This window comes from Emiliania huxleyi (assembly GCF_000372725.1).
Source record: "Emiliania huxleyi CCMP1516 unplaced genomic scaffold EMIHUscaffold_385, whole genome shotgun sequence".
Lineage (NCBI taxonomy): Eukaryota > Haptophyta > Isochrysidales > Noelaerhabdaceae > Emiliania > Emiliania huxleyi.
In genome coordinates, this window is record NW_005199082.1 from 10,017 (window position 1) to 32,340 (window position 22,324).

Here is a 22,324-nt window from a genome sequence, read left to right on the forward strand (position 1 = left end):
AAGAGAGGTCATCTTGCTACCGCGAGAGCGACCCAACTCGTCGACATCGTCCGATGATGGTGCCGCAAAGTCAGCCTTCGGAGGCTATCGTGGGGTCGAGCCGCCGGCAGTAGCCGTGACATGTGGTTCCACCACCCCTCGTAGGCTTTGCCTCTGACCGCCACCGTTCCCAGGCTGCCTAATTGGATGGAAAGGAAGGCTCGGCGAGCGTATAGAAGCGTTCTCGACCTCGTCGTGGCAACCTGTACGGCAGCGCTGGTAGGCGCGATGAGCGTCGTGCCACCTGACCCGAGACGGGTCGCAGGCGTCGTACCGAGCGCGTCGAGACCGTGTCCTGATGTGATCTGCACGGGTGAGTCACGTCGGCGTCAAAGGAGCGACGTGCGACCTGTCAGAGCTTGATCTCCAATCTCAGCTGCCTCTGTGCGTCCTGGGGAGGGACAAAATTGTCGCCGCCGGAGACGACTCGACGCCGCTGAGATTGGAGATCAAGCTCTGACAGGTCGCACGTCGCTCCTTTGACGCCGACGTGACTCACCCGTGCAGATCACATCAGGACACGGTCTCGACGCGCTCGGTACGACGCCTGCGACCCGTCTCGGGTCAGGTGGCACGACGCTCATCGCGCCTACCAGCGCTGCCGTGCAGGCTGCCACGACGAGGTCGAGCACGCTTCTATACGCTCGCCGAGCCTTCCTTTCCATCCCATTAGGCAGCCTGGGAACGGTGGCGGTCAGAGGCAAAGCCTACGAGGGGTGGTGGAACCACATGTCACGGCTACTGCCGGCTCGACCCCACGATAGCCTCCGAAGGCTGACTTTGCGGCACCATCATCGGACGATGTCGACGAGTTGGGTCGCTCTCGCGGTAGCCAGATGACCTCTCTTTCTAGGAGCATCGGCCATGGCCGCAGGGAGCGCGGGGGAGGGCGCTGGAAGCAACACGGAGCTCCGTTGGAGACGTTTTCAAGATTAGCGTGTCAGAGTGAAATGGCACTAGCCACAAGAAAAACCTCCTTGGCGCTTTGGCCTTTGGCTTTGCGCTGGGGCTCTACACACTACAGGGCTCAAGGGGGGGATCCGTCTGGAAAAAGGATGCTTTTCGCTGCACATGCTGAAGCCGCCAGGCAAAGCTTGTGCTGTGAATAGCAGGCGTGGTCCTTTATCGATCAACACTTTCGATAGACCGAAAGTAAGATCGTTCGGTGCAGAAACCCCGGCCATGCCCATGTAACGCAATTGTGCTCGATTTTTTTGATTTTGTCTCCAAGTCTTCTGGACCCATCGATGGCCGTCGCCTCGACGCCGCTCGTCGCGGCACCATCGTGCCCGGCCTGGGCGAAGCATCGTCGCGGGCGCCAGCCGCAGTTCGACGGCAAGCCGTGCGAGCCTGCCGAGGAGGAGGACATGTGGCTGTGCCTGGCCGACAGCCGCGCGCGCAGCACCGCCGACCTGAAGCGCCTGGCGACAGCCGCTCGGGTGCGAGCGAAACGAGCAAGAGATGCAGCCGCCGCGAACACGCGCGATCGGCAGGCGCGCGACCAGCGCCGCCGGCAGCGTGAGCAGCACGACCGGCGCGCAGCGCCGGCGGTCGCCAAGACCGTGCGCCCACAACGCGGCCAGTGCGGCTGCCCGGCGCACGCGGTGTGCGGCATGTGCGTCGACCAGGGCAAGCTCGCCGCGGCCGAGCAGGCGGCCATCGACCTGGAGACGCGCTTCCACGCCTCGACGAACGTCGTCATGGACCTGGAGCGGCCCGAGGACGAGACGGCGGCGCTGCTGCAGCGCTGCGTGCACGTCTCCGACGAGACGAAGCGGCGGCTGCTGGGCGAGTGGAGCGACGAGCGCATGGCGCACGCGCTGCCGCTGCACGCATGCGCCTCGTGCGGCGTGCGGGACCCGTCGCTGACGTACACGCGGGTTGACGTGTCGGCGCTGCCGCGCACTGTGTCTGTGCGCGTAGCCGGCGGCGAAGACGAGACGCGGACGCGAGTGACGGAGAGGGTGACGAGCAGATGCGCGACGCATCAGACGCGCAGGATGACGGTGCAAGCATGTCCGAGGGTGAGTAAAAGTGTGAGGTTTGGTGGAGGCTGTAGCGTCGTCGCGCGTAAGAAGCGTGGTGAAATTTAGAAAAGGAGTTGCGGTGTTGATCGCCGCGGGAGCCCTCTTATATTCGCCAGCGCAACGGGGTTCGGGCATGTGCATGCCAAACGGAAAAAGAAATCGGAGGCGAGTTTTCTTGTTCCCTAGAGCGCCTTTGGCGAAGCGGCTCCTGACTGCACGTCTGTGCTCGACACCCTCACCCCCGCCATGCAGGCCGCCGCGCTGTCGGCTGCGCCGCAAGCGGCCGAGACGACGTCGGGCAGCAGCCCCACGCCGTGGATGTCGCGGCCAGCCGGCGTCACGTACCGCGCCTTGGTGACCGACACGCCACTCCCGCCCACCAGCCGCTGCACGTTTTGGATGCGCCCCTTGCCAAACGTGCGGCCCGGCCCCACCAGCGTCGCGCGCCGGTTGTCCTGCAGCGCGGCGGCCATGACCTCGGAGGCGCTGGCGGTGCGGCCGTCGACGAGCAGGTAGAGAGGCAGCCGCGTCTCCGAGCCGACGCCCTCCGAGAAGAAGACCTCAGCCACTCCGTCGCGCCGCACCTCGGAGACCACCTTTGCGTTGGGCGGCAGGAAGAGCCGCGCCGCCTCGACGCCCGCAGGCAGGTACCCGCCCGCGTTGCCGCGCAGGTCGATCACCAGCGCCTCTGCGCCGGGCGACACGTCGCGCACCGCCCGCACCAGTTGCGCGGCCGTCTCCTGCGTGAAGGCCGAGATGCGAACCAGCCCCGCCCGCTTGCCGCCCGCCAGCAGGAGGGAGCCCTTCTCCACCGCGTTGGCGCTCACCCGCGCACGCTCGAGAGGCAGCTCCGCCACGCCGCCGCCGCCGCTCGCGCCGCCGCCCGGGTGCCGCACCGCAAGCCGCACCTCGCTGCCCGCCTCGCCGCGGATCAGGGCGGCGCACACCTCGGCGGTGGCGCCCTCCACGCTCTCGCCGTCCACGCGCAGCAGCTCGTCGCCGGGCAGCACGCCGCCGAGCGCCGCCGGGCCGCCCGCCACCGCCTGCAGCACCACCACGGAGCCGGTCTGCGGGTCGAGCTGCAGCTGCACCCCGATCCCCGCGCCGTCGCCGCGCGCGTAGTTGCTCACGAGCGCGTCGTACTGTTCCGGGTCGAGGAAGCGCGTGTACGGGTCGCCGAGCGCGCGGAGCATCTCTCGAATCGCGTCGTACGCCTCGCCCATGCCGCCCTGCTTGCCCGCGAGGCCCCGCAGCGCCTCGCTCTGCTTGGCCTTCCAGCCATCCGCGCCGAGCCCGTTGAAGCTGCCGTCCACGTACTGCTTGCTCACCTCGCGCCACACATCCTGCACCAGCGCCTGCTCCTCGCTCAGCGCCAGCGCGGCGCTCCGCTCGACCCGAAGCGCGGGCAGCGCCGCTCGTGCGCCGGGCGAAAGCACGGCGGGCCCGACGGTGATGGATGAGGCAGCGAGCGCGGCGGCCAGCACGGCGGTCGCGACCGCGCGCTTCCAGTCCTTGCCGCCAAACTGCTGCGCCCTCTGCGGCACCTGGTCAGCTGGAATGCTAAACCGTGTGAACGCCTCCCCCCCCGGTCCCGAAGGCTGGAATGCGGCGAGCGGCGAGCACGGCGAAGCAGCGCCAGCTAGATAAGTGGATTGCTGCAAAGCGCCTGTGCAGAGCGAGATGCCCGCCGCAGGGGGCTGAGAGGAGATAGGCGGCCGCATGCTGCACACAAGCCCGCGGGCATAAGAAAACCGAGGTTAGTTGAGTTTTTAATTCAAGCTGTCTCGGAAAGGCTTTTACAAGCAAACCCGGTCCTGGGCGTGAGGTTAATGACCGCACTCCAAGTGCTCCAAGTGCTCCAAACTCCCTCGCACGATGGCGGCGTGCCGTCCACGCCGCAGAGATCGCTTGAATGCCGGCATTCAAGCGCGACAGTGCTAGCCGCCTCCGCGATGCTGAGCGGGGCAAGAAATCTCTCTCTCTCTCTCTCTGGCTCTGCATGAAGGGCGGCGAGCCGCTGACGATGCGCGAGGCGTCCTTCATCAGCTCGCTGATGAGACACGCGGCCACCGTCCGGTTCACCATGCCGACTGGTTGCGTTGAGGGGTTGAGGGTTGAGGCCCCCCCTCAACCATCTGTGTCTTGATTTGCCAACAACAAACCTAAATCTGGTTGACGGTTGAGACCCCCCGTCAGCCCTTTAGTTGAGGGTTGAGGCCTCCGGGGCCTATTTCGCCTGCGGCGCGCTCTTGCTCCTCGTACCTTGAGCGCAATCCATAAGTAGGAGACGCTCACTGTCGCCATTCAGGCGCCTGATCTTTCAGCAAAGCGATGGCCTACCTGGTACGAGTTCAGATGCGCGCCCGGCAGAAGACGCTTGTGATGCCGCATGCAGTGGAATGCGCACAGAGAACGGACGGCAAGAGAAGGCAAGGGAAGGAAGAGAAACGGCTGGTGAAGCTCAGCTCACGGCGTAGTATTGCGGTCACTAAACCATCCACGGCAAAGAGTCACGGTGAATGCTAGCCGTCTTCCAGTCTTCCACACATCGCGTCGGGATCATGGGGATAAATTACGGACGTCCATCCACTGGGATGAGAGTACTGGAGAGATGAGGTGGAATCTGCTTGATTCAACAGCCGCCCAAAGGAGCGCCGCCTCAACACCGGGTCTCGGCTCTATCGAGCCATGCTAGCTCCAGGCATGTTGTGCGAGTATATGGGACAAAAGCGTCGAAAATGTCCCGAAAAGCGTGTCTCGAGTTTGTTGCAGCCCCACAGCTGGCGCGCGCTGCCAGGAAGCACCGCTCGCGTGTCGGCGGCACTCCCTGGCACCCAGGGAGTGCCGCGAACCGACCAGACCGAATGGGCTCGACGCCGCGCTCGCTGTGGGGCTGCAACAAAGTCGCCGCCGAGCGTGCCACCGACGGCGTCCGGGCGGCGGTGATGGAGTGTGAGACCTGAGGCTGCGGAGGTGACGCCTGAGGTACCGGCCCGTGCACAGCGACTCAGCCGGCGACCGCCACGGGCTCAGACGAGACTTGTCGACTCGTTACGGCTCAGCTTCACCGTGGTCATCGGGCGTCTGTCGACGTCAGGACCACCATACAGCTCGCGGGTTTGAGGTCGCAAGAGCCAAGATGGTGGCGTTTGGACATCCCAACCATCACACAAGACAGCCTGTAGGTGATGGCGGGACGGCGCAGTGTTTGTGGCACTCGGCAGTAGGCACCCGCGGCACGGCCCCGCTGAGTTGGCTCTCGCGGGCTGCGGAACCGGCCCCAGAAGGGGACGGTCCGGGCGAGTGTGGCAGCTCCTGCGCTAGTATGGGCATCCTCTATCACAACACTACTGATCCTGGTCATTAGAGCTGCCAGGGATAGCGTCAGGAGCCGGTAGGAGTCAAAACCTCTCATATTGAGACATCGTGTCCCATATACTCGCACAACGAGCCTCCAGCCGCAACCCCACCCGGCCGCCCGAGGGTGTTCCCGCAAGCAGAGAAGACTACTTTAATCCTGGGGGAAGAGCAACCGCTCGGGCTGCGGCTCGCTCGTCGGACGTCGCTCGTGCTGTGCTCAGCCTGGGCGGATCCCTCTCGGCTGTGGGTGTGTGGCCTGAGCTGTGGCTGTGCCGTATTTCTCCACCGCCGGACCCGCAACTCCTGGTCTCTCCGTATTCTTTCTCTTAGCGACGGACATCGTAGATCGTACCGTTGCGCTACCGTGCAGTACTCGCGACATTGATCATCTAGTTGATCATTCGGTGTCAGCTCGTTGGCTCGCGCAGCCACGGCGCGAGCGAGGCCAGCACGGCTTCGAAGCCTCCGCCTCCTGGGTCTGCACCGCCGCCGGGCGGCGCGGCACCGCGCACCAAGTCCGACAGCACTCGCGGCAACAGCGGGCGGCCGTTGACGCTGACCGCCTCGATGCGCACCTCTCGCACGCGGCCGCTCGCGCCGTCGAGCTGCAGCCGCAGCTCGAACCGGACCGTGAGTGGCAGCCCGGGGGCGCCGAGCGCCGCCGCCGCGCCGAGCCGCGCCGGCAGGCGGCAGCGGAGCAGCACGTCGCCGTCGGCGCTCAGAGCGACGCGGACGGCGAGCGGCGCCTCGGCGTCGCCGCTCACGGCCATTCCGCCCTGCGCGATTGCGCCAGCGTAGAGGCGGCGCGCTGCGGCGAGCGCGCGGGCGAGCGACGGGCGGCCGGAGAGGAGTCGCTCGCCGAGGAGGCCGGTGAGGCGCACCTTCGGTCGGGCGGGGCTGGGGCTGGGGGCCGGGGGGCGTCGAGAGAGTGCCTCGTGGCCCTCCCCTTCCCCGCCGCACCTCCTCCTCGCAGAGGGAGGCCAGGTCGAGCGGCGCGGTGAGGGCGGCGGGGACCTGCTGGTGCAGCGACCGCAGCAGCGAGAGGGCGGTCGTCGCGAACGCGGGCGGGATCGGCGTCGTCGACGACGCGCTCAGGGGCGAGGAGGAGGAGGAGGAGGAGGAGGAGGAAGAGGCCGCCGGCTGCAGCGGCGCCAGCGCGCCCTCTGTGACGGAGACGAGCGTCGCGCCGAGCAGGGGCAGAGTGCCGCCTTTGAGTCGGCCGAGCAGCTCCTATGCCACCAGAGAAGCGCTGTCTATGTCTCCGGGTGGCGTTGGGCTCGCCCCAGCCAGGCATGGAGGAGGCGCCTGCGGCAGCGCCTCGCGATTGTTGACCCGCAAGCCGCGCAGCGTGTGAGCGACGATCACCGGGGCCGCGCCACCGCCGCCGTCCGCAAACTCAAACTCGGAGCGGGCGGCGACGCTGAAGAGGGGCGTGCCAGCCGTTGGGCCGGCGGACGGCGCGAGCACGTACCTCCAGAGCGCAGCCACGCCGCCGCCCGCTCCGTCGCCGCCTCCTCCGGCGCCGCCTCCTGCCGCCAGCTCCTCCGCCGCCCCGCCGGTGCCACTCGCTCGGACTGTCGGGCCGGCGACCCCTGAAGGGACAGGCGCAGGGCTGTGCTACGGGGCTGCGGTACAGGGGTCGAGGGGTCGAGCGGCGTCTCTCCAGGCGGTGAGTCGGAGGGTTGAGGCGTGCACAGGGGGGGGGGGGGGGGGCAGCACCGCGGTGCTCGAGCTGGAAGTCGAAGGCGTGGGAGAGGAGGGGGGAGAGGGCGGCGGCGGCGTGGGCGGCCCGCGCGGAGCCGAGCAGCTGCAGGTACGGCCCCCTGCCTCGCAGCAGCGGCGCTGCTGCGGCGGCGAGGAGCTCGAGGTCGGGGGCATACCGGCCGGCGTCAGGCGCCGTGTTCTCGGCGAGAAGCGCGCGCAGCTCCGCCTCGACGGCGGCGGCGGCGAGGTGCAGCTCCTAGAGCCACGACACGGCGCCTGACATGAAGCGCGCTCTGCTGCCGGGCGGTGGTGCGGCGAGACAGGCGGCGAGGCGGGCGTGGGTGGCGAGACGGGCGGCGGGCGTGGTTGCTCGACGACACGCAAGGACCCCCGAGGTCTACCTTGCCTGCACCTGGGGCTCGATGCTCGGCTCCATCTCGGCTCCATCTCGGCTCCATCTCGCGCCTCGTAAGCGGCCCACTCCTCCGAGCCCGGCAGAGGAGGGAAGGGCTCCTCTGCGCCGGACGCCTCTGCGCCCTCCCCGCCCTCGCCCCCGCCCTCGGCCGGCGGCGGCGCGGCCGGCGGCGGCGGCGCCTCCGCGCCAACCGCCGCGAGAAGCTCGGCTGCTGTGGCAAACGCCTCTGCCGGCGAGGCGGGCGAGGAGCGGCGGTAGAGGCGAAGCCACTCGGCAAGCGTCGACGAGGGCAGTCGGCGGCCGTTGAGTCGGAGGTTGGAGAGCTCGTGCCGGCAGAGGCGGCCGTCGGCGGCGAGCGTGTAGGTGGAGATGCCGGAGAGCGCGGCGGCGGGGAGTGCGGCGGATATGCCGGTGGACGCGGGAGTGAGAGGGGCGCTCCATCGAACGGAGACGGCGTCGGGGCCGATCGAGTAGTCGCACTGCAACTCACCGGCACGCAGACCGGCGACGTCGAGGAGGGGCGACGTGTTGAGCGCCGCGACCGCCTTGGGGCGGGAGAGCGGGACGGTGAGTGGGTGGGCGGGCCGAGGGAGGGGAAGGTGGGCGCACACACCTCGAAAAGAGAGAGATAGGCCTCGCGGCCCCGGGCGAGGTCTACGCCTGCAGTTCGGTCGGACAGAGGGCTGAAGCGAGGTAGACGGGAGACGGGAGGCAGAGCGGGCGGATGCCGAGGTCAGACACGAGCGAAATGTCGTCGGAAAAGGCAACCTCCGGCGGTGAGCGCGTAAAAGCCGCCGGAGCGAAGCCGCGCAGCCGCCCGATATTGCGGTGAGCGGCTTGTGCCCGGGAAAATGCAGCGTCCGACAGGAAGGAAGTTGGTAGCGCAGCAGCAGAGCCCACGTCCGCGCGAGGAGAAATCAGAGCCAGCGAGACCCAGGCGAAAAGCAGCATGGCAGAAGGGGGCCGACACGACAAAGAAAAAGCGGGCAGAGCGGACGAGTTCGCCCATCTCTGGGGTGGGTGTCAGAACAGTCGTCCTTGCGCGAGGAGAGCTCGATAAACTCGAGGGGCCAAAATACGCCGGAGGGCGGAGTTGCGCCGAGAGGCGGGAGAAGCCGCGAGAGCAAGGGATCGGAGGGCGGCGGCGGCGTCGCAGGACGAGGCAGAGCCAGAGGAGAGCGAAGGGACAGAGGATGAAGCGACAGGAGAGAGAACGATGAGAGTGGGGCAACCGCGGGCACGAAGGTTGCAGCGAGAATCGGCGAGCGACGGCTAGCAACACACTCCTCTGTGGTGGCGGCGTGCCGTCCTCCCATCAGGAGCCTTCGCCAGGTCGTGTGAAGAGCACACATGATGTAGTGAGTGAGTGGTCCCGGGCCCTGTGGGGAACTAAGTCGGCGCAAGTTAGTCTGTGAGCTGGACGAGGGCTAGTGGTGCGCCGAGGCGGGTCAAGTGGTGAAGTGCTCCCGGGAGTCGTGGTCGGAGGCCGGGACACTACGCGCACTAACTTAGTGCGCGGAAGTGAGTGCCTCCGGCCGGCCGCGAGGGGAGTGGTCCGGCGGGCCGCTCGTAGTGCCCTTCGCCGGCGGAGGGAGGCGGCTCGGCTACTACGCGCACTAACTTAGTGCGCGGAAGTGAGTGCCTCCGGCCGGCGAAAGAGTAGAGACATGCACAAGCTCACTTCTCCATCGCCAGCCCGACGCGCTCATACAGGTTGACCCATATAATCTCTCCTACTAGTTACCGCTGTCACTGTCTCAGGCCCGCTCACAACACTAATTTCCCCGCCGATGGTGGATCCCCGCGCTGGTCAGCCGATGAGGCCGCCTGTGCCTCGCCCAGTTCCCCCTGCTTCTTGAGGCTACTCCTCCTCTCGAGGACCGGCCTGCCCATGCTGCTCCCCAGAGCCAGCGCCCGGCTCGGCATTGGCGGATGTTGAGGCTGAGACCTCTGCGAGCCTAGACCCCATGACACAGTTCATCCCACCATCGGCACCGTATTCGCCCACAGAGAGAGACGCGAGGGCCCAAGAGGCCCGTGGGCTCGCCTGCAGAGCGTCTCTCTCTTGCCATTCTGCTTGTCTGTTTTGTGGCCTCTTCTCTCGTCTGTCGGTGTTTTGTTGGGGTTGGAAGGGGTTGGCACGGGGGTGGAAGGCCACCTCCAGAAGCAACAGCAACGTGTTCGAGCGTCAACCATATTCGTCGTCGGGAAGTGGTTCCGATACGTGATTCTGGTAGGCTGGAACACGCTGACGGTAAAGAGGCCGCAACGCATGGGCTTAGCGGATCTCTCAAGGAGATCGCTACAGCACGGAGCAGCGTCAAGGGAGCTGGCAGAGGTTGGAGCGACTGCGATGTGGAGGCAGAGCCAATACTTGCTCAAGTTAGTCTTGACGCTGCGGACGACAGGATTTGCTGGGGCGGCATCACGCCGCCTGGCATGTCTCGGCGCGGCGCCGAGGCACAGAGCCGCTGCGATGCAGCGGCGGCAAGGCACGGCGGCGAAAGCACCATCGCCGGGCAGTCTCGGGGTGGCGTGGAGGGCCACTCGAGCTCTGCCGGCGGGGCGGCCGCCGCTCACGGGCACGCGACGCGAGGAGGCGTCGCCGAGGGCGTCGAGGAGGCGCTCGACGAGGCGCGGCCGCGGGCCGGGTCCTCTCGGAGCCGCGGAGGCGCCGCTGCAGGCGGCGGCGGCGAGAGCGGTTCAGAGGATGAGGGTTCAGAGGACGAGGGTTCAGAGGACGAGGGTTCAGAGGACGAGGGTTCAGAGGACGAGGGGTCAGAGGACGAGGGTTCAGAGGACGAGGGTTCAGAGGACGAGGGTTCAGAGGACGAGGGTTCAGAGGACGAGGGTTCAGAGGACGAGGGTTCAGAGGACGAGGGTTCAGAGGACGAGGGTTCAGAGGACGAGGAGGTCAGCAGGCAGAGCGGCTGTGGCGGTGAGGGCCATGCGGGCTCTGCTGCCGGCTCGCTCGCCTCTCTCGAGGATGCGACGGCCGGGACAGCCGTCGCTGCAGCCGGCGGCACCGCGCCGCCTGACGAGCCGCGTCCGTGGACAGCGGCGAGCACCCGCTGCTGGGCGAGAGCAGCGGCTCAAGTCGGCGTCGATGGCGCCGTCGCCGCAAAGCGTGATCGAGATCGCTTTGGCGGAGGCGCGAGCGACGCGGTGCACGACGAGAGGGCGGGCCTCGTCTCGGTGGGCGGCGGCGGGCCGCCTGGCATGTCTCGGCTCGGCGCCGAGGCACAGAGCCGCTGCGAGGCAGCGGCGGCAACGCGCGGCGGCGGAGGCACCATCGACGGGCAGTCTCGGGGTGGCGTGGAGGGCCACTCGAGCTCTGCCGGCGGTGCGGTCGCCACGAACGGGCACGCGACGCGAGGAGGCGTCGCCGAGGGCGTCGACGAGGCGCTCGACGAGGCGCGGCCGCGGGCCGGGTCCTCTCGGAGCCGCGGAGGCGCCGCTGCAGGCGGCGGCGGCGAGAGCGAAGTCAGCAGGCAGAGCGGCTGTGGCGGTGAGGGCCATGCGGGCTCTGCTGCCGGCTCGCTCGCCTCTCTCGAGGACGCGACGGCCGGGACAGCCGTCGCTGCAGCCGGCGGCACCGCGCCGCCTGACGAGCCGCGTCCGTGGACAGCGGCGAGCACCCGCTGCTGGGCGAGGCGCGGCGACGAAAGCACCATCGCCGGGCAGTCTCGGGGTGGCGTGGAGGGCCACTCGAGCTCTGCCGGCGGTGCGGTCGCCACGCACGGGCACGCGACGCGAGGAGGCGTCGCCGAGGGCGTCGACGAGGCGCTCGACGAGGCGCGGCCGCGGGCCGGGTCCTCTCGGAGCCGCGGAGGCGCCGCTGCAGGCGGCGGCGGCGAGAGCGAGGTCAGCAGGCAGAGCGGCTGTGGCGGTGAGGGCCATGCGGGCTCTGCTGCCGGCTCGCTCGCCTCTCTCGAGGACGCGACGGCCGGGACAGCCGTCGCTGCAGCCGGCGGCACCGCGCCGCCTGACGAGCCGCGTCCGTGGACAGCGGCGAGCACCCGCTGCTGGGCGCGGTCAGCGGCATGGATGAGGCGACAGCCCTATCGCCGGGCAGTTCCTGGATGGGGGTCAACCGCACTGGAGCTTGGCCGGTGGCGCAGTCGCAGTGCAAGGACCTACGATGGTGATGGTCGCGGCCGTAGAACACGTCGCGCTTCTACTGAGCTATTGGAGGGGCACTCGACACAAGGGTGGGCCCTCGCCTCGAGGTGGAGGTCGCGGCCGATTCACGCGCGAGACGGTGGATCGACCTCGACAGGATTGGCGATGGGGTTGTGCTGTCTTCCTCCTCCTCCGCCGTGTGCCGGGGAGTCGATCAGGCAGTTCACTTTGGGGGCTACGGGTATCCCCCCTGGCTATACTTTGAGATTAGGCATCAAAAGTGGTTCACAGTGGAGGCGGTCGCCGTCCTACAGGGAGTCGGCCGGCGCGAAGCGACGACCGCCGAGCTTTAGGTCGCCGACATCCAGCCGGAGCTGCGAGTCCACACGGAAGCCTCTAGGGCGAATTCACTGGGACAGGATTTCGCAGAGACTACCTCATTTGCTGCTCGCCCCATGAAGGGGGGTTTGTGTGGGAAGCCAAGGGAGGTTAATGGCTTCCCACATTTGTGATGGGTCGAAATCGGCCCGCCGCATTGATGGTCGAATCGGTGTAACGAATCGAGAGAGAGAGACGCGAGGGCCCAAGAGGCCCGTGGGCTCGCCTGCAGAGCGTCTCTCTCTTGCCATTCTGCTTGTCTGTTTTGTGGCCTCTTCTCTCGTCTGTCGGTGTTTTGTCCCACCCTGAGCATTGTGCTCTTCCCGCCCTGGGTTGTGCTGTCTTCCTCCTCCTCCGCCGTGTGCCGGGGAGTCGATCAGGCAGTTCACTTTGGGGGCTACGGGTATCCCCCCTGGCTATACTTTGAGATTAGGCATCAAAAGTGGTTCACAGTGGAGGCGGTCGCCGTCCTAGCCCACAGCACGCAATGATACTCATATAGGTCTAGTGCACACATCAGCTCAGCGATACCAATATCTCCAGCGTCCTTCATCTTGGCTGCTGCTTGGGAGCCGACGCTTGCAAGTGAGTGTCAGAGTGTAGGAACTCGGTGGGAGCATCCGTCATCACTTCACACTCGCTCGCAAAAGTGAAATCGATTCGCTGTGTCCGGACAGTGGGTGAGTGCCTCCCGCCCACCCCGCGCACTAAGATAGTGCGCGTAGTGAGTGGGCCGCCGGCGAGCGGGCTAGTGGGTGAGTGCCTCCCGCCACCCCGCGCACTAAGTTGGTGCGCGTAGTGAGTGGGCCGCCGGCGAGCGGGCTAGTGGGTGAGTGCCTCCCGCCACCCCGCGCACTAAGTTGGTGCGCGTAGTGAGTGGGCCGCCGGCGAGCGGGCTAGTGGGTGAGTGCCTCCCGCCACCCCGCGCACTAAGATAGTGCGCGTAGTGAGTGGGCCGCCGGCGAGCGGGCTAGTGGGTGAGTGCCTCCCGCCACCCTGCGCACTAAGATAGTGCGCGTAGTGAGTGGGCCGCCGGCGAGCGGGCTAGTGGGTGAGTGCCTCCCGCCACCCTGCGCACTAAGATAGTGCGCGTAGTGAGTGGGCCGCCGGCGAGCGGGCTAGTGGGTGAGTGCCTCCCGCCCACCCCGCGCACTAAGATAGTGCGCGTAGTGGGTGGGCCGCCTTCTAGTGGTCGGCGAGGCCGTGGCCAGTGCCCCGGCCCTGCGGCGCCGCCTAGTGAGTGAGTGCTCGCCGACCCTCCCCACACTAAGTCGTCATGTGTGCTGTGTTTTTTAGTTGGCGAAGGCTCCTGCTCCCATCCCTCCCCTGCATCTCTCTTTTCTTTCTTTCTTTTTCGCCCATCTCTCCTGGAGATGCCAGCTCTATTTATTTACTCCGAGCAAAAGGGACGTCCGCCGCAATTCGGACAATGCTCTTTCCCACGCCCGCCACATGACGCCCACCGCCGCCGCGTCGGTCGGCGCGCGCCGACGCCGACCATCACCACCGACCGACGGCTCGCACGGCCGTGCGGTGAGCAAAAATTTGGGTCGCTGCGCGCCTGCCGGATGCTCTGCGACGTCTGGACGCTCGCCAGAAACGCCAGGAAGCTTGCCTTCCACCCCTGGGCCCGAGGGCGAACGGCAGTGGTCGGCAGCCTCTGCGACGCTCCGATCGGCTCCTCGACCTCATCGCCTGCGACGAGCCAGCATGGCTCGTCGCTCGACGGCAGCCTGCCCAGTATGCTCTTGGCATTCTGTACAGCCTGAGGAGCGGGACGCCGTGTTGCGCGCCTACACACCCGCTCGGTTCGGGCCACCCGCAGTCAGGCACGCGCTTTACGAGCTCGGCACCGACGGTTACTACGCGTGCCCAACTCGGAGGATCGCCTCGGCTGTGGCGTCTCGCCTGCCGGGCAGCGTTTTCCGCTATGTTTTCGCGGCAGCGATCGTCGACATTGACACGCGCCGAATGCCTGACTGGGCTCGCACGCTCCTGTTTCCTCTGAGGGAACGGCTGGCGGACCCGTTGCTCGGCGCTTACCACGGCTCGGACTCTGAGTTGTTGTGGAGCGACCCGTACACGCTCCTCGACGCCGAGGAGAGCGCCCTTCGCCGCCGGATGCTGCAGCACTGGCTCAGCTTCGTCAAGACAGGCCGTCCGATGGAGAGTTGGCCTGCCTTTGGATCGACCGAGTCGTTCATCAAGCTCGACACGAGCGGCGACCGCGTCGGCGAGCATTGGCACCGCGCAAGCTGTGAGATCTTACAGCGCTTTCGCTTTGTATGGGACCCGGGATGATGGTCGATGCTTGAGATGGCAATGGCCGATGCGGATGGTTGTGGCACGCATCTGCGCCACTCGGTCTTCAGTCTGTTTACACATTGCAGTAACTTCTCGAGCGAGTCTGCGTGTCTCGTCGATGTATCGTACACGGTATCGGCACAGAGGTGTGTGCGGATGAGAGCGCGATGATTTGTGTGACACCTTGTCGACATGGTAGATGTGTTCGACACGGTTTTATGTCGTCGTGTGTGTGTGTATGGCTCATGTGGATGTGCAGTGCTTTTTCTGCTCTTACATGTATACTTCGAGAGACAACACGCACAACCGCCGATCCCGCACCCTCACACAAGTGTAACCCACCCACGTAATACCGTATTATATGCGAAGTATGCCGCGCTGCCTGCCGCCTTGGGGGGGGGCGACCCTCTCCTACCCAAAGCAGCCAGCCGCGGCGAGTGGGCGGAACTCGTACGACCGCACACGTTCATCCTCGCGCACGGGCCGTGAGAGGTCGATCCGCCACAGGAGCAGACCGCTCTAAAAGGAGCTCACGGCGGGGCGTTGTGGGCACCGGCGAGCAGGTCGGTGGCGCTGCTGATCCGCACCGTCGAGCGCGGCGCGTCCGAAGTGAGCGGCGGGACGTCGAGGCCGTCCTTATTCCCGTGGCTGCACATCACGATGGAGCGGAGCTCGCAGTTGCCGGCGAGGCGCTGCAGCGAGTCCTGGTCGTCCTTGTGAAGATTCCCGCCGAACTGCGTAAAGATGTGGCGCAGGAAGGACGAGTGCGTCACGACGGCGATGCACTTCTCGGGTCGCTTGTTGAGCCACTGCAGGAACGCGATGCCGCGCTCGCAGCAGTGCTCGTCGCTCTCGCGCGCGTCCTCCGTGTAGAAGTGGTCGTCGTCATACGGCACCTCGGACCAGTCAAAGGACGGGAACTCGGGCATGATTTTCGAGACCGGGCGCCTGCCGTCGCACACGTACTGGCCCCACCGCTCGCGGCACTCCTCGCGCACGAGGATGCGCGGCGCCGGCACCTTCTCGCCGCGGAGCTTCTCCTCGGACCCGTCGGGCGCGTCGAGCGTTGAGAGGAAGCCGGGCTTGCCCGGCTGCCGGCCCGGCCCGAAGATATGGAAGGCGGTCTCGCACGTCCTCGTCAGCGGAGACACCACCACCAGGTCGAAGGCGGTGAAGGAGCGGCCGCCGCTTGGGCGGCTCGCGAGGTGCTGCTTGAGCTTCTGCGCCTGTTAGGGTGAGGGCGGCGTCGGATTTGTGGCGGCAATGCGGAGCGAGCGGCGACGGTGTGCCTGCTGCACTCCGACGTCAGTGAGGCGGGCGTCCCACAGCGGGTGGTCCCTCGCAGGATTGTCACCGCGAGTGAGCACGTCATTCGAGCCGCTGCTCGCCGTCGCCGCGTTGTGCTCGCCCTCGGCGTGGCGAATAAAGTGAACCTTTTTGGTGCGCTCGGCGAGGAACAGCGAAAACCCAGAGTCCGGCGGGCCGAGGGAGTACTCGAAGTTGTCGCCAATCATGCCACACCCGGGATGAAGGTGCGAGGCTGCTACAAACTTCGCACGCGTCGCAGAAAAATGCAAGCGGCGTGGCCGCGAGGTGGCATGAAGGTTGCAGCGAGAATCGGCGAGAGACTGCGAAGAGAGATAGGAAGAGGCAGACTCCCTAGGGTGGGCGACGGATAGCGCACCACACACCTCTCCTTAAAATCCCTGTGTGGTGGCGGCGTGCCGTCCTCCCATCCCTCCCTTGGGTTGTCTGTTTTCTTTCTTTCTTTTTTTAGCGGCGTGGCGTGGAGCGGTTGAGCATCCCTCCGGGGGCTCCTCTGCGCCGGGGAGGCGTTGTTGGAGGCTAGGACGCAAGCGTCCGTCGCCTTTTTCAAACTCGGGCCCCACTCCGCTACGGCAGCCTACGCTCCGACCCGAATTTGGAGGGCCATGAAATTTAAGGTGTTGCTGCGCAAAAGGGGCGGGGCGCGGGCGGGCGCGGCGGGCGTCGAGAGTTCTTTTATGAGACCCAGACCTTTCGATGGTTCACGTGCTTTCTATGTCTATCTATCATGCTTCATGACACGACACGCGGTGTGGTGGAGCTAGGGTGCCCACAGGGCCCCAAAAAAGAAAGTAAAAAAGAAATGGGCGAACCTCGATCGCAGCACTTCGTGTTGGAGAGTCGAGAAATTGAGAGTGTGACTAGGAGGGAGGGACGCTGGGGATTCTCAAAGGTATACCCTTGGAATGGCCGGATCCAGCCTTGAAAGTACGAGATCGCGCGCGCTTCGCGCGCTGCACCGCCTGTTCTCCGCGGCTGTGTGACGACGCGTGCCGTGTGCCAGCAGACTTGGGCGCGCGCGGCGCGACGGCGCCCGCGAGGGAAGGCGCGGGTGCAGCGGCCACCGGCGGTCGTACCGCTCGCCGGCCAGCGCAGCAGCGGCCAGCGCAGCGGCCGCCGGCGCAGCAGCCAGAGCAGCCGGTGCGCGCCTTGCGAGGCGAGTACTGCCGCCCGGCCGCCTCGAGGCGGCCGGGCGGCAGTACTCGTTCGAACTTTGCGAGCCGTGCGCGCGCCAAGGCGCGCGCGGCGCGCGCCCGCCCGGCTGCCAGTAGGAGGCGGCGCAATATGGCCTATAGTACAGCCCTTAGGAGGAGGAAGAGGCTGGCTGGCAGTGCTGTATGCCGCCGGGGGCAGTTTTTGGGTGCTGTCCCCATCCCAGGGGGCTGCAGAAGGCGTCCGCAACCGGGACAACCCGCCCCCCAAGCCGAGGCCGGTCGAAGCCCACTTGAGTGCAGGAGCCATGAGGAGTCCTCTTGGTGCTCCTGGCGGCCGTTCAAAGGTCGGGCGCGCGCGCCGATGGGGGGTGGGTGTGTCTTGCTTGCTCCACACCGAGCGCCACCGGTCCGGACCGGTGCTCCCACCGAGGGTCGGCTTGCACAAGGTCTGAGCCGCGGGCGCTCGGCGCCAAGAGGCCAAGTGCAGTGTCACGCTCGCACGCGAAGGGGACACAATGGGGAACCCTCGTTTCCTAGTCACTCGGTCCCCCAACGGAAGAGGCCTCTCTCCTATTGAAACATTCCAACATCAGATTTGCCTTGTGCGTCCCTTTTTGAGCCGGAAAGCTATTTTCTTTTGGGTCCTGTGGGCACCCTAGTGGAGCTGGTGGAGCTGTCAGCTGATCGATCCAAGCGGGTGGGGAGTGGGGGGCATGGCTGGGCATGCAGGTCCGCCAGTCGGCCCGGCCTCTGACGTGGTGCTGCCGCTGCATTCGCTGAAGAAGAGAGGTCCGACTTGACAATTGGAGGCACTGGAGGCGAGGCGAAGGGAGGTTGGGCCGGGCCGTGAGGGGCTGATGGCGCTGGCCAGCGCGGGGTGTGAGATGCCGTCGTCGTCGTATACTGCTGGCCCTCGCCCTCAGTTGCCAGGGCTGTGGGCTGCAGAATTGGCGTCTGTGGCGTCTACGCAGGCTCTGCAGCGTGATGGCAGGCAGGACTGCGAGGCCAGCGGCAGCGGAAGGAGAGGCTGGGCACGAGCCAGGAACAGGCTGGCCAGGTCCGCAGGTGGCTGCGCTCGGGCGAGGCGCGCGCGCATGGCGGGCCGAGCAGGCTCGGCATATATGGTGAACCCCCCATGTCACGATGGCGGTCCCACTTTTCCGCGATCATTTCGTCCGTCCAATCGATAGAAGCGCCGGATCGCCCACTTTCTTAGCGTTTGCCAAACTTGCCCCGACGTTCTTCTGCTCAATTCCTTTGCACGGTATTCGGATTTTCGCTATTTGCTCGTGTGGGTGTGATTCCGGGATTAGTCAATGGTACCGCGTCGGCGACGCGGGCGCCTTGCGGGCAGAGCCCTGAGCCACCCTTATGTCTTGCGCGGTCAAAAATCCTTTTACCGAAATCCCTCGTTTGGGTTTGTCCGTTTTCTTTCTTTCTTTCTTTCTTTCTTTCTTTCTGGAAAGGTCAACTTTGTCTTATACGAGAGGGGAATCCATGGGACCCTGTCGTGTGGGTGAACCCTGCCTGCCCAGCCCCTCTCTCTCTTCCCCTCCGTGTCGCGATGCGCTCCCCACTCGCCACTCCCGTTCCCCTGTGTCCCTGTACCCTGATCGTCCTTCCAAAATCCTGCTCGTGCAGGTGGGGACCCGCTGTCCTCGTCCCATCCCTCCTTTGTTTTGTCAGTTTTCTTTCTTTCTTTCTGGAAAGGTCACCACCTGTCCCAAATGATGGTGCGAGTGTTGGAGTTGTCTGCAGTCTGGAAAGGTCACCTGTCCCACCCAAATAAAAAATTAAAACGGTCAAACTCTGAGTCACGAGATGTGGGATTTTTAGGGGCATGTGTCCCCGCCCTGCACCGATCTTGGTGTGAGGGATCTCATGTCCCAAATGATGTGTGAGTGTTAGAGTTATCTGGAAAGGTCACCACCTGTCCCAATTTCTGTCCCAAATGATGTGTGAGTGTTTTAGATTTGTCTGGAAAACGGTCACCACCTGTCCTAAATGATGTGTGTTGTCTGGTATTTTGTCTATTGGGCCCGCTAAAACGCATTTCAACACCCACAGCCTCGAGCACCCAGCCAGACACCTCTGTTCACACCTTGTAAAACACCTTTGCTAAGGTTTTGAAAATCTCTATCTCTGCATGTGCATGTGCATGCACATGATAACATCAACTCAAGTGTACATTTTCAAGCAACCACGAAAAACCGCCGACCGGCTCCCGCCTCGGCTCACGAAAGCACGCTCTTGGCAAAAGCCTTCAGCCCGGTGACCTTTGCATTCACGTTGAAGGGCCCCGGGCCCGAGGCGAACGCTACTTTGCTCGTCGCCACCTGACGGGGAGAAGGAGTTTCTGCACCATGGACGGGATGGAGGTGGCTGGGGCAAGTGGGGTTCGGGCAAGCGGGAGCAGACCTCGATGACGTAGGCTCTGAACGGCCGCGCCTCGTAGGCGCGCTCGAGCTCGTTCGACATGCTGTCGAGAATCATGGCCACCTCGCCGCCCACCTGCGTGGCGTGGCGCGCTGAGACTTGGGGCAGGGTGCGCTGCGCGGTGTGCCAGGGAAGGGACAGCCTTCGCTTCGAGCAACGCCTTTGCCAGCCCCGCGGCGTGCGCCCGCTCCTCTTCCGAGGAGTGCACCTTGATCTCCTCCTTGATTTGCACAGGCGGCGGCAATGGCGGCGTGTCAAACTCGCCCACGGCATGCGCCTCCAGGACGTACACGTGCAGCACGGGGAGCCCGTAAGCCGCATTCGTCAGATCGACACCTGGGGGTCGGGATTCCGTTTAAGCCAGAGCGGAGTGTGAATGCTGCTGCCCTACGTGTCTGGGAAGTCGCCGGCTCACCCGCAAACGTGCGCCAGATGGGGCAGGTGAGGGAATCAAAGAGGACAGCGACGTGCGCCGCCCCGTTTGCTGCACCGAGCGCCTTGACCTCGGCCAGCAGGGACGTAGGCTTCCCCGCGAGCGTGAGAGCAGGCCCATCCGGGGCGACGCTCCCGTTGGCTGGAGCTTTGGATGTGAAGCTTTTGAGGTTATATGGCCGCATCTTCTGGTAGAGTCGCCAGTCTTTGCCCTCGACATCCTTCCATGCCTTCTCCTCCATCTCGGCGACTTCCGGCTGCGTGCAGTCCTTGGCCGGGTCACCGCCCGCGGTGAACGCCATCATCCTTCGAAACATGGGCGTCATTATTGTGCTCATAACGGGAAGCTTCATCGGCGACTCGCGCTCGTTGATGTAGATGTAGAGCACGGCTGCTGCACCAGCGCCGACGACGAGAGCCCGGATCATGCTTGAGGGCGGTGGCGAGGGATCCCCGCTAGCGACGGCAAAAGAAAAAGACTATGGGAGACAGGGTCCACACCTGTCGGCTAACACCACACTTCTCCCCTAAAATCCCTGTGTGGTGGCGGCGTACCGTCCTCCCATCCCTCCCTTGGGTTCTCTGTTTTCTTTCTTTCTTTTTTCCACACCTGCACGAACAGGATTTTGGAAGGACGATCAGGGGCACAGGTGGGGCTCTCCTGCTCCTGACAAGGGACACGACAGGCTCGCAGCGCGGTGCACGGTGGAATCCCAACTCCACTGGCGGTCTCATCTCAGTCTGGCGACCTTCCTCCGGCTTCTCACCGGCAGTCTCTCACTACCACGGGCACACTGACACAGGGGTGGCAGGGGCGGCGGCATGAGTCTCCCACATACTATGCGGGCCTCACTAGAGGTGCGGCCTGCGCGTGTCCTCGCCCTTGGGAAGGTCTTGAGGGGGGAGGGGAAGGGGCTGTGTGTCTGTGCATGCATGCATGCATGTGTGTGTGTGTGTGTGTGTGTGTGTGTGTGTGTGTGTGTGTGTGTGTGTGTGTGTGTGTGTGTGTGTGTGTGTGTGTGTGTGTGTGTGTGTGTGTGTGTGTGTGTGTGTGTGTGTGTGCGAGCCGCCCTGAACGCCACGAGCGCGCCGCGAGCGCCGTAGCGCCGGCGAGCGCCGTCGGCAGCGCGCGACCGCCACCCAAAAGTGGAGGTACATCAGGAGCCGCAGCCGGCCTGCTCTATCAACCGACAGCGAGGCTCGCAAATTAAGGTGCTCTCTCTTTTTTCTCAGTCCGCCCGGCTCCAAGTGCGGAGCGTCTACGCCTAGAAGACGAGGCGCGCAAGCAAGCACAAGCCGGGGCGCAACAGCAGCAGCAGCAGCAGCAGCAGCCCGTTGTAACAAAGCCTCTGCGCCCGCGCCGCAGAGCGGCCCGCAGCCCCGAGCGCCGAGAGCGAAGCGCGAAGGTCGAGCACCGGACCCCGATCCGGCCCGCCTGGTGGCGGTTCGCGTGTCGGTCCCGCCTACGTACCGCGTGTCCCGCGCCCTCATGAGGTGAGCTCAGCGTAGCTCGATTATCCCACACTCATTTATTTTTTATTTATGTATATGCTATATAGCGGCCCTCTTCCTGCATCTGCACATGTACATGTGCAGTCTGTTGCGGGCATTAAGAAAGCGTCCCATTAAGAAACCCTACCAAGCAATTTCCGCGAAAATCTAAGAAACCACGGCGCGCCGCAGGCGCGGCCCCAAGAAAGGGCCCACACACGAGTGTGAACAGGAGCCCCGCTCAAATTTTCTCTTCGCCTGCGGCGCGCGCACTTGTCATTTTGCCCAAGTCTGCGGTGTTCTGGGCGGTGTGGATGGAGGTGTGTGCGTCTTCCTGTCATCCCAAGACTGCTGACTGGCGCATCGGTCCAGCGCTTCCTTATTGTCATTTTACCTAAAAATTCCTAGATCCCGGCTGACCTGGGGTGCCGGCCGAAGCTAAGAAACCACGGCGTGGGGTGGGTGGGGTGGGTGGAAAGGCTTAGAAACGGCGGCGTGCCGCGGGATCCTGTTTTCTTAATGCCCGCAACAGACTGTACATGTTGACTATCACCTCTTAAATATAACAACGTACTCGACTCTCCAGCACTCCGGCGGCTCAAGCGGGAGGGAGCGGAGACAGTGGGCAGCGCGCGAAGTGGGTGAGACTGATAATGCTCCTTCGACTTAGGGAGCGGTTCAGCTGCTGGGCGGGCTTCAGGGTGGTGCTCACGCGAAAAGGAATCGACGCGATGCACAAAGCATACAAGAAGAGGAGAAAGAAGAGGACGGACACCGGTGATGACAAAACAGAAACTAGCGCAGACGAGAGCAGGGCAGACCCGGGGACGGGGGAGCCGGAGCAGATGGCATCGGCCGCCGAGGGAAGGTTGGGAAGAGGCACGAGGAGGGCGGCGACCTCAACCGACTAATGGAGGACCCGTCGCCAGACGAGACGCAGGGCAGACGACGGGGAGGCGGAGCAAACGCGCAGGGCGAGACGAGGGAGGGAGCAGGACTTTGCGGAGATTAGCAGGAGGATGTACGAAGAGATTAGGAGCAGCAGGAACCCGACGGGGACCATGTGGAAGACGGCTAGTGCTACCACGTACCACTCTCCCCCATATCGCGCATGGCATCGGGGGGACACGACCCCG

General features: G+C 65.1%; 7 protein-coding genes across 7 annotated transcripts; 3 read left to right on the forward strand and 4 right to left on the reverse strand.

Moving 5' to 3' along the window:
- Positions 1-1,266: 1,266 nt before the first annotated feature.
- On the forward strand, positions 1,267-2,132 carry EMIHUDRAFT_369682 (hypothetical protein; the record flags this gene model as incomplete). The annotated part of the gene is made up of 1 exon (XM_005771422.1): positions 1,267-2,132. A coding segment is annotated over exon 1 (785 nt), but the record flags the coding sequence as incomplete, so codon positions are not given.
- Positions 2,133-2,248: 116 nt separating this feature from the next.
- On the reverse strand, positions 2,249-3,810 carry EMIHUDRAFT_243334 (hypothetical protein; the record flags this gene model as incomplete). The annotated part of the gene is made up of 3 exons (XM_005771423.1): positions 2,249-2,869; positions 3,107-3,599; positions 3,797-3,810. 3 exons carry the CDS (start codon positions 3,808-3,810, stop codon positions 2,249-2,251), a joined length of 1,128 nt encoding a protein of 375 aa, XP_005771480.1.
- Positions 3,811-5,833: 2,023 nt separating this feature from the next.
- Positions 5,834-6,943, reverse strand: EMIHUDRAFT_458823 (hypothetical protein; the record flags this gene model as incomplete). Its single annotated transcript, XM_005771424.1, has 4 exons — positions 6,732-6,943; positions 6,387-6,656; positions 6,131-6,307; positions 5,834-6,043 (listed from the first exon to the last, which is right to left on the reverse strand). The coding sequence occupies exons 3-4, from the start codon at positions 6,194-6,196 to the stop codon at positions 5,834-5,836; spliced, it is 276 nt and encodes a 91-aa protein (XP_005771481.1). The 5' UTR covers positions 6,197-6,307; positions 6,387-6,656; positions 6,732-6,943.
- Positions 6,944-9,984: 3,041 nt separating this feature from the next.
- On the forward strand, positions 9,985-12,020 carry EMIHUDRAFT_470162 (hypothetical protein; the record flags this gene model as incomplete). The annotated part of the gene is made up of 2 exons (XM_005771425.1): positions 9,985-11,409; positions 11,886-12,020. 2 exons carry the CDS (start codon positions 9,985-9,987, stop codon positions 12,018-12,020), a joined length of 1,560 nt encoding a protein of 519 aa, XP_005771482.1.
- Positions 12,021-13,613: 1,593 nt separating this feature from the next.
- Positions 13,614-14,346, forward strand: EMIHUDRAFT_243337 (hypothetical protein; the record flags this gene model as incomplete). Its single annotated transcript, XM_005771426.1, has 2 exons — positions 13,614-13,803; positions 13,871-14,346. The coding sequence occupies 2 exons, from the start codon at positions 13,614-13,616 to the stop codon at positions 14,344-14,346; spliced, it is 666 nt and encodes a 221-aa protein (XP_005771483.1).
- A 533-nt stretch (positions 14,347-14,879) lies between these two features.
- Positions 14,880-15,863, reverse strand: EMIHUDRAFT_243338 (hypothetical protein; the record flags this gene model as incomplete). The annotated part of the gene is made up of 2 exons (XM_005771427.1): positions 14,880-15,575; positions 15,648-15,863. 2 exons carry the CDS (start codon positions 15,861-15,863, stop codon positions 14,880-14,882), a joined length of 912 nt encoding a protein of 303 aa, XP_005771484.1.
- A 3,141-nt stretch (positions 15,864-19,004) lies between these two features.
- Positions 19,005-19,982, reverse strand: EMIHUDRAFT_424868 (hypothetical protein). The gene is made up of 4 exons (XM_005771428.1): positions 19,681-19,982; positions 19,408-19,601; positions 19,248-19,340; positions 19,005-19,165 (listed from the first exon to the last, which is right to left on the reverse strand). Exons 1-4 carry the CDS (start codon positions 19,937-19,939, stop codon positions 19,064-19,066), a joined length of 648 nt encoding a protein of 215 aa, XP_005771485.1. The 5' UTR covers positions 19,940-19,982; the 3' UTR covers positions 19,005-19,063.
- Between the last annotated feature and the right edge of the window lie 2,342 nt (positions 19,983-22,324).

Bases quoted from the DNA above. Each gene is read 5' to 3' on its own strand.
- EMIHUDRAFT_424868 (XM_005771428.1), bottom strand. From the start codon at position 19,939: ATGGAGGAGAAGGCATGGAAGGATGTCGAGGGCAAAGACTGGCGACTC. The intron at 19,602-19,680 runs GTGAGCCGGCGA...CCCGACCCCCAG, and splicing joins CATCTGGCGCACGTTTGCGG to GTGTCGATCTGACGAATGCG. The intron at 19,166-19,247 runs GTCTGCTCCCGC...TCTCCCCGTCAG, and splicing joins TCAGAGCCTACGTCATCGAG to GTGGCGACGAGCAAAGTAGC.